The following is a 15,248-nucleotide window of genomic DNA, read 5'->3' as shown; positions in this document are numbered from 1 at the left end:
ATGGGAGGTTTTGAAAAAAAAAAATCAGAATTTAATCTTCAGTTATCAGCACCACTATCTCTCCCAATTTTCTAACAAATATGAATAGATAAAAATCAGAACCCCGGCCCGGTTTCATACATTAAACCTGTATAAACTTCTTACACTACGATGCGTGAGATTTCTGTTTTTGTTCAGGAGCCGATGTGAAATGGTTTGTCTGTTGGTATATAGGCATATCGAAGGCATAGGCACAATAAAAACCATTTTGATTTTTTTGGTGGCGAAACTCATTTTTGTTTTTAATACATGATGAATGAGGATGATCCCCTGGGAAGCTCATTCGTATATGACATTATACTAATTAATATTCTAATAACATTTTAAATCTATTTTGATTGATTTCCCCAAACCTTCACCCAAATTTTGTAATATATATTTTTTGGCTACTAACTTGATACAGTAATCTTCTCGTCATTTTAATCATAATTTGAAAAAAGACTCCTCCAAATGATCGACAGATCAAAAAAGGGAGAAAAAAAAGAATTAAAAAGAAAAGAAAAAGAAAAAAAAGTATGAGAAGGGGCGGCATGCCGAAGGGGCTACTTGGTCGTCTTGGCCGCCGTCATGTTACATGAGTAGCCCAATGATTATCATCACCCCCCCCCCCATCATTCCTCCGAACTGTGGAAAGGGCCAATGAGGGCCAGTGCATTGGGCCTGGGAGGGGGAGCTTACCATTCTCCGGGGCAGACCGTGTACCAGATCGACAGGCTATAGTGTGGTGGAAAATTCTATTTGTAAACAATCAACATGGCGGATGAGGAGGACGAACTTCTTGATAACGAAGAAATAGAACACCCGGAAGAGTACAATGATGAAGAAGGAGACGACGGGGATGATGACGACGATGATGGTAAATATCACAAAAACATAACATAATTTCTTCTTTCAACGTACCTGCTGTTGTTATGAGCGCAAGCTTCGTGAAATTTAATGATATTCATCCCGATTCAGTCCCATCTGTTCATTTTTGTGTTAGCTCCAATGTCCAATGAATTAAACTCGTCGTAAACTAGGTCGACACAAAATGCGACATTTATATATTGATGATTACTTCTGTTGGACACGTCAATGATAAATTGGCAGCCGATAAATTATGAATCAGCGTCGGACCAAATTACAATTTAGACAGACCCTACTTTCTAAGCTGTCTCTAGAACTAATTTGAAGAATTTCTAAAAAAGTTAGTTCGGTGACGAGTCTTACTCTTACTGAGTCTTACTCTTACTGAGTCTTAGATTAGAAGTTTAGTTTTGTCTTCAACTTTATAAGACTGTAGATCTATTTTGTAGTCGCACATATCCAAATGTAATTCTTGTAGTAGTGGTATAAAATTAACACCCCATCAGATCACTGACACTAGGATATAATTACACCATGTATACGATGTAGACATCACTCATTTTTGTGAAATGAAGCAAAATTTTGAAATGTCATAACTTTCTTATTTTACATCCGATTTGATGAAATTGTCAGTGTTATGCTTGTTGAATTTTTCTCTTTTTATTCAAATCAAGTTTTTGTTGGGGTGGACTTGTCCTTTAATTATGACAATGTGCTTTGTTTTTATCATAGAAATAGGCATCTTAGAGAGGCTACGACTTCAGTTCAGAGGAAGGATAGACCAGGATAAAGATATCAAAAGACCCGAAAAAATAACTTATGATCCTGCTCTTCCCACAACACATGCAGTGAGTATTATATGCTTTGAAAGTTTTCATGAAATTTGAATTCATGCTATTGAAATATTATAGTGAAAACATTCGGGCTATTATTACCCTTAGGAAAGTATCACAATTAATTTCAGACTGGTACCCTTAGCATGCATTCATTCATTTGTTTTGTTTGTTCGTTCATTCATTCACTCACTCCTTCATTAATTAGTGATGTTTTAACTAATTCTTACATTCATTTACTCATTCATTATCTGATTAATTACTTTATACATTTATTTTTTCATTGCACTCTCATCACCACCTTCTGAATCCTTGCCATTCATTTAGTCTTTTTTTTTCATATTAATCAATTCATTTATTCTCTCACTCATCCATCCATTCACCCACCATTCACTCACTCACTCATTTATTCATTCATTCACTCATTCATTCCACATTTTACTTTCAAAATCTCTTACTGAACAGGGCACTTAGCTTTTGTCTATTCATTACGAATTCATCATCAGTTCATCACATCTTGGTTATATGTTACGGTTTTAAAGTTTCTGATTTGGAATTAAAAACCTATTTTCATTGATTTGTCATTCTTTTTACCCTGTAAATCATTTTCATGTTTAACAAATCAAATCATGATTGGAATTTTGATGTCACAAACTTGCTATATGATCAATCATGAATCATTAATTGACCAATGAAATTTGCAGTTGCATGCACTTATTGTTAAACCTACCCAGTATCCACCAGTCACAATCATTGTTTGGAGTCTACTAATGATAACAGATCTGTGAAAGGGTCCTCTATGTTCTATCTTGGGTCACAAGTTCAAAGTGCAAAGAGCTTACAGAGGTCATTAACTATATTCCTAATAATATCTTGTTCTCTTCTTCTGTAGTCATAGTGATGCAATAGCCATTTATAACCGATTGCCTTCATACTCATTGTTTGTCATATTCATATTTAAAAACACACAAAAACATTCTGTTTCAAGATTTTTTTGATGGCTATGCAGCATCAAGCCTCTTACTTGGAATGTCTCACCTGTCCTAGAGGGTGTTGCAAGAAAGTATTTGTGATCAATTGCAAATATTCTTTTCCAATTTTACAACTGATAGATCAACGTTAGTTATAGCAAATCAGATTAAACTTCTTGTTTCCAGGAGCAGGTTTGCAATTAACTGCAAGACTTTTGATTGATTTAGGGACCAAAAAAGACTTGCAATTGATCGCAAGTTTCTTGCAACGCCCCATGAGAAGGACAATGCAAGAACCATGACCTACCACTTTCAAACTCATTGGCCCGTATTCTATATTTAAAATTAAACCCTGGCTTAAAGTTGTGGTTTAACTATGGAGAGCTAATCAAGGTACGAATCTCTAAAGAGTACACATCCAATTTATTAATTCATATGATGCCCAAATTGTCTGGGAATAATAACTGAAGTATTTTCCTTCATAATGAAAGCAAAAGGAAACAACATTTAGCACAGAGTTAGACTGTGGTTTAACCCTATATAGCCCGGGGGGGGGGGGGGGCTAAAAGGCCCCCCTCGACATTTTTCGCGATAATTTCTAAATGCAAAAAAATAATACGCTGAAATTTCATGACTTTTTTCTTTCACATCTCCCGCACATTTTGAGACCCTGTTTGCGAAAATCGGGGGTACACTTGCGGAGATATAGCACATATTCGTGACCAATGTCACCGAAAATGGCAATTTCCATCGACTTTTGTGTGTACAATGTATGGGTTTTACAAAAAGTGTTGTCAGATGAATGTTTTTTTTCTGTTTTTCCTCACATAACTTTCTTTTGGGCTATCACCAACTATTCTAGATTTAAAAAAACAATAAAAAATAGAGATTTCAAAACAAAGAAATACATAATAAATTAAAAACAAAGAAATACATAAGAATTTGGAAACAAGAATATTATCCAACATCTAATAAATTACTTTGAAACATTCAACTTTCTGGCTGCTAATGAATATTCATTTATCTCTAATTTGCATAAGTATTTTCACTTTTTGATGATATAATGTCAAAATATAAAGTAAATATCACCTTTCTTCAGTACACAACTAGAAAAAAATTTATGCCCAGATGTGGTAATCAATATGTGAAATTCAGAATTTTGAGAAAAATTAGCATATGCGCATAATTAATTACTATTATAATCTAATAATTATACAATTTCAATACAGTTGAGTGAGCTGTCTTTTAGATTACATGACTGGCTACTAACATGCTTGATTCCATTGCATTTTCTCAAAAAAATGGGGGGAAAACTACCAAAAAAATGAAAATTCCTTGAAAAAATTTGAATATTTGCATAATTAATTAGATAAAAAAAAAATGATAATAAATATCACAAATTTGACAACGTATTCTTGGAAAATACATAATGAGACACCCACACACCAAATTTGGTCGCAATTGGTCGATAAATGGCCGATATCTGAGGTGGGGCCTAATAGGTCCCCCCGGGCTATGCAATTTCAAAATAGCCTGGGCTATATAGGGTTAAGTTAAACATTACTTCAGAATACTGGCCATAATGATATTCTCTGTCATTTTTTGTTCTTAAGAAAAAAATTGATTTGTCATTTTTCCTGTTCTGCAGTATCTAGGCTCAGACTTGGAAGACTACAGCGGACGCACAGTTTTGGACGATGAGTGCTCCATATCCCTTCCTTTGGTCCAGCTACCAGGGGTAGTCCTAGTACCTGGGGAGACCATTCCTCTGCATTTTTTCAATCCTAGGATCATCAGTATGATGAAACACATTCTACAGAACAACCGGACGTTTGGCATGCTCTATGACAGGTGAGTGTATTTATGCTAGAACTAATTACATGTATATTGTTTGACTGGTGAGGGCAGCATTTATTATGAGTCAGAATGATTTATTGTGGGGATGGATGCCAGTGTAACACAATTCCAATTGTATAGACCAGACCAAAATTATTTGATGTTATTCAACCTTAGAGGGTAGCATTTACCAGCTAGAGTATTTAGGAGAGTGATGTCAGCAGAGCAGAACGCATTTTTGAATCGTCATTTTATAAGCTTCGGTGCCTCAAACAGTTCAATCCTCCACCTTTATGGTTCTAAACACTGAATTCTTGTTTTTAATCAGGGGCCATAGAACATGCGGGGAGGGTGGGCTTCAGCCCCCCCTACTTTTTCCTGAACGATGTTCAAAATCGTAAAAATGACCATCTGATTGTAATTTTTTTGGCATGGTCAGCCCTCCTCCAATTTTGGCTTTAGACCCCCCCACTTTCAAAATTGTTCACGGACCCTGTTTGTGTATTCCTAATTATAAAACATTTGTGCTTTGTACCTTTCAGTCAGGAAAGACCATCATCGAGACGTGAGATCTCTGTTCCGGACCTTGGGACGACAGCAGAGATCTTCAGTGCCAAGGAGGAAGATGATGGAGGTATAGAGACGATGAGGATGAAGGCGATGGGAAGACAAAGATTTAAAGTGATGGAAACTAGAAGACAAGCTGATGGGTAAGTGATGGGAGTTAGTTAATAATGTTCCACTTTCATATAGCACACACTATAAGTGCCTTACGGATGCCAGGGTTGCCAACCTTTTTCCTGGAGTTCCTCCTTGTTTTAAGATCTTGGATCTGCTAATAAGCAGAGCATTCCGCTTTCCTTGTATTTCACTTCAGTTGTTTTGCTTTTCTGTGGAAAATCATGCATATTACGTCTTTCAGCACTCTGTTCATCTCTTTTGCACAAGTGCTTACTGTAGATCAAGCAACTGGCAGTCCGCTATTCCTATTCAACATTGTACAGTGGATAGTTTGCCTTTAAATCTTAATAACTTTAAACATCCTTGTTGCAAGTGGAAAGATTGTAGCACGTTGAGTGCCTGTATACAGTACTACCTACACTGAAATGAGGAGCACACATGTGCATTGCATATGCAGCAGTATAAATCCATGTAAGCTTCGTTAGCAGGGTGATGATTGCCTGGTGGCCATGTCATGTTCTGGCACGGCGACCTCTCTGCCCATTACTTAGCTTAGTTATGGTTTTTGGACAGACAAGACCAAATCATGTAAAAGCATTGTCCCCTAAATTTTCTTTAAATTCCAGTATTCTGATTGGCCAGGTGATGATCCTCCCAGAGAGGTGTCTCCCAGATGTTCTCTGTACAGCAAGGAGACGGTCCCTCGGTAGGAGAAGAATGGTTCCCCATCATATCTCACCCTCTGCTAAGGATGGGGGCATGCAGTGGCTGAAGGAGAGAAGGAAACGACACCTGTCTGAAGCTGATCTCACCTGGTGGCCACCATGGGTCTATGAGATGTACGATGAAGTAAGTGGGTGTTAACAAGGTTCTCAGTGTGGCTAGCAGACTGATAGTGATGATTATTATGCTACCTACTACTACTACTACTACTACTTCTATTACTACTACTACTACTACTACTACTACTACTACTACTACTACTACTACTACTACTACTACTACTACTACTACTACTACTACTACTACTACTACTACTACTACTACTAATACTACTACTACTTCTACTTCTACTAATTCTTCTAATACCTCTTCTACTATTTCTTCTTCTACTACTACTGCTTCTCTACTACTACTGCTTCTCTACTACTTACTTCTACTACTTCTTGTGGCGATGATGATACTGATTTGATAATGGTGATAATTATGATGAAGAAAAAGATGATGATAATGAGGATGGTGATGATGATGATGATGATGATGACGGTGAATATAATGTATAAACTTGCCCTTTAACCTCTTTGAAGCAGTGTAGTGCAGCAAAACAGTAGCCACTTATTAAGTGATAGGTCTGAAAACTCTTTCACTTGTCATTTTTTAAAAGAAATTTTCAGCAGCAAATGTATAATTCAGTCAATACTATAAATGCTTGTGTAAATTGAAAGGACTATGTCAAAACAGAGGTTTGCTTTCTTTTATGATCATATACTTTACCTGAGCACATATCCTCTTTATCCCACATTGCCAATATTTGTGTGGTTGTATCTTTTATGTCGTACAGTATCTCTCATTTTCAGAACCACACTTACGGCTAAATTTTTCTACCATATTTCTTGTTGTAGGATGCTCTGATGATGAAAATTAAAAATGAGCTGAGAGGCTGGTATGAAAACTCCTTGCAACTGAAACAGATGCCCGCTACACCTTCTGGTGAGTGGAAATTTGTTCAAGAAAGCAAGTAGAAAAACAGTTCCCTTAGTGATTAGTTATCATAATCACTGTTCAATTTTTCGCAATGGGGAGTGTTTCATCAAGCTAGGAATTTTTGTAGCTTATTATAATGTTCAGTGAGAAATAACTATTTTATGGAATGTTTCCATAATAATGTTGTGTTACCCTTTTAAGAATTTGATGGGTACAGAAATTCATGTAGAGCCAGGTGGCAAAAAATAAAGTTTTCGTCCCCCTAGCCTGTAGCAAGGTGACGGGTGATAAAATTCTAACCACTAGAAATCCCAGGTGACAACACTGGTTTCCAAGACTATATATGAGTTTTAATTAAGACATTCCCATTAATGTTGAGGATGTTTATTTCATATTCACAAAGTATATACATTGACCCTCCTCTATACAGGACTTTATCAAATTCATCTTTATTTGCTTTCCGATTCATATGAAATAATTTAATGCTCTAAAATGTTCATGGCTTGAGTAGTTCACAAAAGAGTTAAATAAATTTAGGGTCTGATCTACAATGGATTGGTCATTTCTTTGGTTTGATACATTGTGATTTCTTTGGTTCAATACATAGGGATTTCTCTGGTTTGATACATAGGGATTTCTTTGGTTTGATACATTGGCATTCTCTGGTTCGATATATAGTTATTTCTTTGGTTCGATACATCGGGATTTCTTTGATTCGATACATTGGGATTTCTTTGGTTCGATACATTGGGATTTCTTTGGTCGATACATTGGGATTTCTTTGGTTCGATACATTGGTAATTTCTTTGTTTGATACATTGGGATTTCTTTGGTTTGATACATTGGGATTTCTTTGGTTCGATACATAGGGATTTCTTTGGTTCGATACATTGGGATTTCTTTGGTTCGATACATTGGGATTTCTTTGGTTCAATACATAGTGATTTCTTTGGTTCGATACATTGCGATTTCTTTGATTCGATACATTGGGATTTCTTTGGTTCAATACATTGGGATTTCTTGGTTCGATACATTGGGATTTCTTTGGTTCAATACATAGGGATTTCTTTGGTTCGATACATTGGGATTTCTTTGGTTTGATACATAGTGATTTCTTTGGTTTGATACATTGGGATTTCTTTGGTTTGGTACATTGGGATTTCTTTGGTTCGATACATAGGGATTTCTTTGGTTCGATACATTGGGATTTCTTTGGTTCGATACATTGGGATTTCTTTGGTTCGATACATAGGGATTTCTTTGGTTCGATACATTGGGATTTCTTTGGTTTGATACATTGGGATTTCTTTGGTTCGATACATTGGTAATTTCTTTGGTTTGATACATTGGGATTTCTTTGGTTTGGTACATTGGGATTCCTTTGGTTCGATACATAGGGATTTCTTTGGTTCGATACATTGGGATTTCTTTGGTTCGATACATTGGGATTTCTTTGGTTCAATACATAGTGATTTCTTTGGTTCGATACATTGGGATTTCTTTGGTTCGATACATTGGGATTTCTTTGGTTCGATACATTGGGATTTCTTTGGTTCGATACATTGGGATTTCTTTGGTTCGATACATTGGTAATTTCTTTGGTTTGATACATTGGATTTCTTTGGTTTGGTACATTGGGATTTCTTTGGTTCGATACATAGGGATTTCTTTGGTTCGATACATTGGGATTTCTTTGGTTCGATACATTGGGATTTCTTTGGTTCGATACATAGGGATTTCTTTGGTTCGATACATTGGGATTTCTTTGGTTTGATACATTGGGATTTCTTTGGTTCGATACATTGGTAATTTCTTTTGTTTGATACATTGGGATTTCTTTGGTTCGATACATTGGGATTCCTTTCTTCTTTTCATTGCAGATTTCTCATTCTGGGTGGCGAGTAACATGCCACTTGATGATGCCGGAAGAATAGGCCTTCTGAAGATTGACTCTGCTGTACAGAGACTAAGGAGAGAATTAGAACTCCTACAAAAGGTATTCATTGGACTCTTGGCATAAAACTCACTAAATTCTTCCAGGGGCTTAACGGATCAATCGCAACTCCCATGGTAACACTGCTCAACAGCCAATCAAAATCAAGGTTTCCATGGAAGATACAATTAATTGTAAAGTTTTTAATAATGTCTGCAACATGGACTTGTTTCTTAATACCTGTTTTCAGTACTAAAACAGTCTGTAGAATTCTGACACATTACTTTGTAGTTCATAACAGTGACCTTCAACATCAGAGAATGTAGATGTGGTCTATTCACATATTATTTTATTATAATTTTATTTGACATCACCTGTGCCTGGGAGGGGAAAAGAGAATCGAATCACTGTGACCAGAGGGTATCTCCTTTCTCCCAGTAAACCAATTTTTATTTTTTATTTATATTTTTTTTGGAGGGGGGGGGAGGGTGGGGGGCAGTTAAACCACTGTGTCAGGTTTCCTCTTTATTATGTCTCAGTTTATAGCCATCTTCTTATTCTATTTCTCTAATTCATTACAAGTTTACTTGTGAATGATGTACTAATTTAAAATTTATTTGTAGTTTAGTCATCTTCCCTCAAGCAATATTTTTACCCAATCTTTGTCACAACTCTTTCTCTTTTCTATGTCAAGTGATGATATTGGATGTTCATGTTAAGCTGCCCCTCAATTCTATGCACAATTTGCAATCACAATTTTTTTTTTCACTCGGCTTGCAAAGAGGCAAATTCTGAACATTTATTGCCATAGACGAAGCTTGATTTACTTAACTGCCAAATCCTGATGGGGTTCTTTTAAATTTTTCATAAGTAAATTAGCCATTAACTATTCTCAAACAGCAGTTTGAGGATCTCAGCCAGAAATGTACAATGCACCCATGCAATTCATCTTTTGTATGTAGTGAATCGGTCTAATTTTTGAGGACAACAATTAGAAATAATATACTGGTACACACAAGCATGTAGATTTCATGCACTTGCACAATTCAGCAAATATGCTTTGGAAATAAGTAGATCTGACATGTTGATTAACATAATTCTCTTTATCTCTCCTTAACAGTGCACCGTATTGTGCTGTAGAGAATGCAATATTCAGATTGCAAACAAAAGTGATGTATTTTGGTGAGTTTCAATAAATCTTATTATTACTAGATATTAACTGGACCCTTGCCCATCAACCTATGACATCCTCTACGAATTCCATGATAGAACGAGAAGCGCGTTGGGCTCGTAACATAAAACTTAGTGATCGATTGTACAGTTGGTTTGTATGCTTGATTGCACATAATGATCTCTGTCATCAGGTGGGTGTTTCATAAAGCTGTTCGTAAGTTAAGAGCAAGTTTAAAAACGACTGGCGATGCTTTTTGTGGTGATGGTTTATTCATTGGCGATGGTTTAGCACGTAAGTAAGGATCACCAGTCGTTCTTAGTCACTCTTAACTTACGAACAGCTTTATGAAACTGCCCCCAGGAGTAAAGGTCAGTGCTACAATCAAGCGCTAAGCTTTGTGTTAACTGAGTGTTAACTGTGTTAACTACCCTTTTTTTACAGTGTACTACACTCGTCTTTGCTAGTTTATGGTATTTTTGTACAGATGTCTACGGAAAGGTAATGTTATACTATGTGTGTCTCGTCGTGGACCTCTGATAAGTATGGGTGAAAAGTTATGTCCAAAGATGGCATTTTATCTGAATGAATAAGCATGTAATAGTTAACTTGTTCTGCTTTACTGTGGAAAATCATAGTAATAAAAACAAATCCAAGGCAATTTGGAAATAGGTATCTTTGCAAAGCAACGCAAAAAAAAGGCTGTGCCTATATTCATATCACTGAGGAAAAGAGAATTTGTTATTTGCTTTATATTCCATATTTGAAATGACTTCATTACAGATAGAATTGGGATATCATTTCTCTCCAAAAATATTGCTTGACTAAAATCAAGATCACTGTCGTAGTCACAGATGTTTATGCCTAATTTGGAACATCCCACTCATCAACAAGGGCCTTACAAAGAGTTATGATTGATTCGATCAATCGCAACTATGGAGGGCCAGCAAAGTAAACATATAATATGCATATTTATCAAAAAAATTCTAGATATAAATGTACATGTATATCTATAAATTCATTGATTTCTTGACAGTTTGGTGTGATCTCCTTTGTTTACAATAACAAAGGACATTTTGCAAATTTCCTGTAGAAAAAATTATGACAATTGATTGGATCAATCGTAACTCTTTGTAAGACGGGGGCCCAGATTTTGTTATTGATTATATGTCTTTGTGTTTGATATAATCAGTATGTCCCTCGATGGGCCCATGGCTGCATATGTGAATCCCGGAGGCTACGTCCATGAAACCTTGACCGTCTACAGAGCTCAGAATCTTAACCTGATTGGGAGACCTTCAAAAGAAAATAGCTGGTTCCCAGGGTAAGTTATACTAGTACCGTAAGGGCACTAGTATTCAACCCGTTTTGAGAGATTCCTCAAATATATAGAAATATAGAATTTACCTGAATTTCAGACCCGTCTTATTTCCAAGAGCAAATGCTGGTTATTCTTTTTCCTTTTTTTTTTCTTCAACCAGTCGACTGTGTGCGCGGGCAATTGAATTATACGGCGACGGTTTTTGGCACTAATATTCAATCCGCCGGCACTAGTATTCAACCTGGCGATGAAAGATGGCCCTGTTTCTTAATCTGCCCTTGTCTCATCCGAATATGGACTAGACCATTTGAGATGAGACCAAACGGAATTAATCGAAGCCAGAGACTTACATAGATCTAGATCTAATTTAGCAATCTAAACCCTTTTGAGATTTGCTATCTATCCTCACTAGGTTGAATACTAGTGCCTTTCAGTGCAAAAGTCCTCCACGCATACAGTCAACAGATTGATAAAGAAAATACCGACAACAGATTACCCTGGAAATAACAGGTATGAAATTAAGATAGATTCCATATTTCTAAGTATTTTGGGGAATATGTCAAAATCTTAGAATTATGCTGGGTTGAATACTAGTGCCCTTACGGTACTTTGTTTCAGTAATGTCCTTTACACCTTACAAAACCCCAGTATAAGGAAAACATATGTCATAATTCCATCATCATTTGATATGGCTGGAAAGAGTATTGAACCCCAGCTGCCAATGATGTCATAATCTTACGTGAGTTTGTGAACATATTTGCAAAGACCTTTTCAATGAAATTAACTTGAGAATTGATACTAAAATGTGTTTATCAAACAATTATAAGTAACTTACTGAAAAGTGTTTTGAAATGGATTTTAATGCAACCCTTGTAGGATTATGACTTCATTGACATCTGGATTCATTTATTTTAGTCATGCCTTAATGTGAAGATAAATATGGTATCAAATTATTTGGGAGAAAATACTCTTTCCAGCCATATAAAACAATGATTATGACATACGTTTTGCTTGAATGGGGATATTTTTTTTTACTCACATGGTATAGTATTTACCAGATAATAAGTACTTTGAAATAAGTACTTTGAGATGACCAGCTAAATGAGTAGTTATGAAAATAAAGAAATATAAACATGCGAGAGAGAAAATTACAAAGGGAGAGAGAGTTGATAACTGGGTGTCTCCTACTATATAAATTTTTTTTTTGCATATTTTGTTGGAGCATGAAGCATACTACTTCATTTATAATTCACCCATAATTGAAATAAGGATTGTGGGGGCTGAGATATGAATTGTCATTATTTACATTTTTTGAAACATGATTTTGAGTATATGTCATTGATAAACTGATCATTTTCTTCAAGTTTTGATATGTATTAGGTAGCCGCAACAATTTTGTCATAGATTAAAGACATGTATTTTCCATATCATGTATAGCTTCGTTGCCTAGTCTTTGATTCTAGTCTCATTCATATGACAGCTTTCTTCAACTGTAATATAGTGCTGATAGCCATTCTGCATCCACAAGTGTGAAATGTTTTGTAAAAAAAATAAAAAGAAAGTTATAGGGAAAAAATCCATGACATATCGATTGATACATTCATATTCATCAGGTAGTATGAACAAAAGTAATATTTTTTAGACAGAGGCAAAGTGGTTTAATGTAGAGAGTCAATCTATAAAAGAGCAGAAAATCCACAATTTGATAAAAAAAGCGGACTTCATTTCAATTTATCTTACACCTGGGTCTACTCACGCATCCGATGTGAAGTTATCACATGAAAACCGGAACTCGCCTGACTTTTTCTAACCCAGGGCCTCACGTACAGTATGTCTCCCAAACCCAGCACAGACCTAGTAATTCTACCGCCTGATAGAGACGGATGATTCCGTCTAATTATCATGGACTTTTGAAATTCCTCTTAAGTTCAGAGTTTTGATTCGTAATTTGCGTTTGTTGAATTCAGATTCACAGCATAATCATCTTCATGGCTTTATTGAATATGCTTTGCCCTTTGAAAGGTATGCATGGACGATACTCCAGTGTCGGAGGTGTACCAGTCACATGGGATGGAAATTCACCGCCACGGAGAAGAAACTCAAACCCGACAAGTTCTGGGGACTGACCCGGTCAGCTCTGAAGACCGGTCTACAGTCCGGTGAAGAATGACACCTCCGCTCACTGGACGTCTTGCAAAGATCAGGATGGGATTTCTCGCTTGCCGGTGAGGTTTTGCCTTTGAGAAAAACTGAACAGCAGGAATGCTCCAAAGCGCTTCACGTGAAAATTTCTGTCGGAGCGTTGAGAGTGTTTCATGAAGCAAGTTGTGAGTGATTTTCACAAACAAATTTGCTCTGAGCCAATCAGGTGCGAGGATCTCAAGTAGCAGGATGCTATGCAAAATGCGCTGGTAATGTAGATGATATCACAATGCATGTAATATGAGGACAACTCGGCATCTTTCTGTGATTCTCTGATGATGTGTAGTCTGAAATCCAGACATTCTCTTTTCATTTAACTTACAGCATTTTCAGTGATATTTCATGATATTTTGGCTGTCGGAAGTGGTCTATCTATATGCCAAGAATGCAGTGATGAAAATACTGTAATGATACATTCAACTCATTTCCCTGAATTCTTAAAAAGAGACTCAATTCTACTATGGTACAAATATGCCAGTTTATTGCATTATTGTGCTTCATTCAAGCATGGATGTAGTGGCCTTTGTCAAAAATGTGCATTTGTAATTGGGACGTTTGTTAGTGTGCACAATTATATAAGTGTAATTATGACAAGAACTCTGCATAGGCCTTGGTTTTTGTACCATACTATAATTGAAAGCAGCTTTGTGAAATTAGGCATTTTGGTTGGTATCACTCTGTACATCAGCCACATGAAAATCAAGAAGGTACAATTTCAGTGTTACCAAATGCATTGTAAACTAAGAATGAATTAATCTTCACATGTTTCATTACATTTCATGGTGTAGTACAGCTTTACGTGCTTGGTAGTGGCTTTTTTATATTTCCTAATATATGTGAAATCATGATATTTCTGAAGTTTAATGTCAATCTCATGCAAGCTGCATATTGATTTGCTGACACCTCACAGATTAGTGTATGAGATTAGCAAAGTACTTAAAGGATGTTCTACAGTTTAAATGAAATCCATATCATGTTCACCCAACTTTGCACAGAGTTTGGCAAATTAGCAAATGAAAGAAATTTAAACTTCTTAACCTCAGCTGTTATTTGATTTCTGTTTCATAATTAAGCACATTGCCTACTGGAAATGGGTGGGCCATGTGCAAAGCCTATGTGAATCACAGAATTCAGTATTCAATTGGTTAAGAGCTTTCTTTTATCAAGTACCTTGTCCCACTTTCAATTTTAATTTGAAATTCACACCTTTTTAAATCAATATTACAAGGTATTGCATGTTTTCACTACTTCTCTCTTGATTGGTGTTCAGTGATATGTTGTTCTTGAACCCTAATTAATATAACTTTGGAATGCTGAGAACTTGTATTTTAAAGTGATGAAAGTTCCATTTTCATTTTTTGGTATTTTTATCATGAATTTGTATATTTGTGTATCCTCCCCACCTGCTTCCCTAATAATACACAAGTATAAGTTATGTTGGAATGAACAATGTGTAGGGTTTGTTTCTTTCTAAAATTGCCTTCAAGTTTATTTCTATCAGAAAAAAAACTATAAAGTATGTGCTTTTTATCAGATAATGTTTGAATAATTAAAAAAAAATATATATCTATGACATAATCATATGAATATGATTTTTCTATTGAAATGAATATCAAAGTAGGTTACTGGGAAGTTAAACAGAAACTGTTTATTGGAGAGGTGTTGTAGATCTGTTGAAAATAGCAGAGCCTTTTATACATTGAGGAGCAGA

General features: G+C 35.8%; 1 protein-coding gene across 1 annotated transcript; it reads left to right on the top strand.

Annotated features, from left to right (window-relative positions):
- Positions 1-745: 745 nt before the first annotated feature.
- Positions 746-14,759, top strand: LOC121411765 (protein cereblon-like). The gene is made up of 10 exons (XM_041604609.1): positions 746-895; positions 1,618-1,733; positions 4,338-4,540; positions 5,068-5,235; positions 5,833-6,055; positions 6,829-6,916; positions 8,791-8,906; positions 9,964-10,025; positions 11,207-11,338; positions 13,358-14,759. The coding sequence occupies exons 1-10, from the start codon at positions 793-795 to the stop codon at positions 13,503-13,505; spliced, it is 1,359 nt and encodes a 452-aa protein (XP_041460543.1). The 5' UTR covers positions 746-792; the 3' UTR covers positions 13,506-14,759.
- Positions 14,760-15,248: the final 489 nt, after the last annotated feature.

This window comes from Lytechinus variegatus, chromosome 3 (genome assembly GCF_018143015.1).
Source record: "Lytechinus variegatus isolate NC3 chromosome 3, Lvar_3.0, whole genome shotgun sequence".
Taxonomy (NCBI): domain Eukaryota; kingdom Metazoa; phylum Echinodermata; class Echinoidea; order Temnopleuroida; family Toxopneustidae; genus Lytechinus; species Lytechinus variegatus.
Note: the sequence above shows the minus strand (reverse complement) of the source record. Positions and strands in the feature narration are given on the sequence as shown.

Bases quoted from the DNA above. Each gene is read 5' to 3' on its own strand.
- LOC121411765 (XM_041604609.1), top strand. From the start codon at position 793: ATGGCGGATGAGGAGGACGAACTTCTTGATAACGAAGAAATAGAACAC. The intron at 896-1,617 runs GTAAATATCACA...TTTTTATCATAG, and splicing joins GGATGATGACGACGATGATG to AAATAGGCATCTTAGAGAGG. The intron at 6,056-6,828 runs GTAAGTGGGTGT...TTCTTGTTGTAG, and splicing joins TCTATGAGATGTACGATGAA to GATGCTCTGATGATGAAAAT.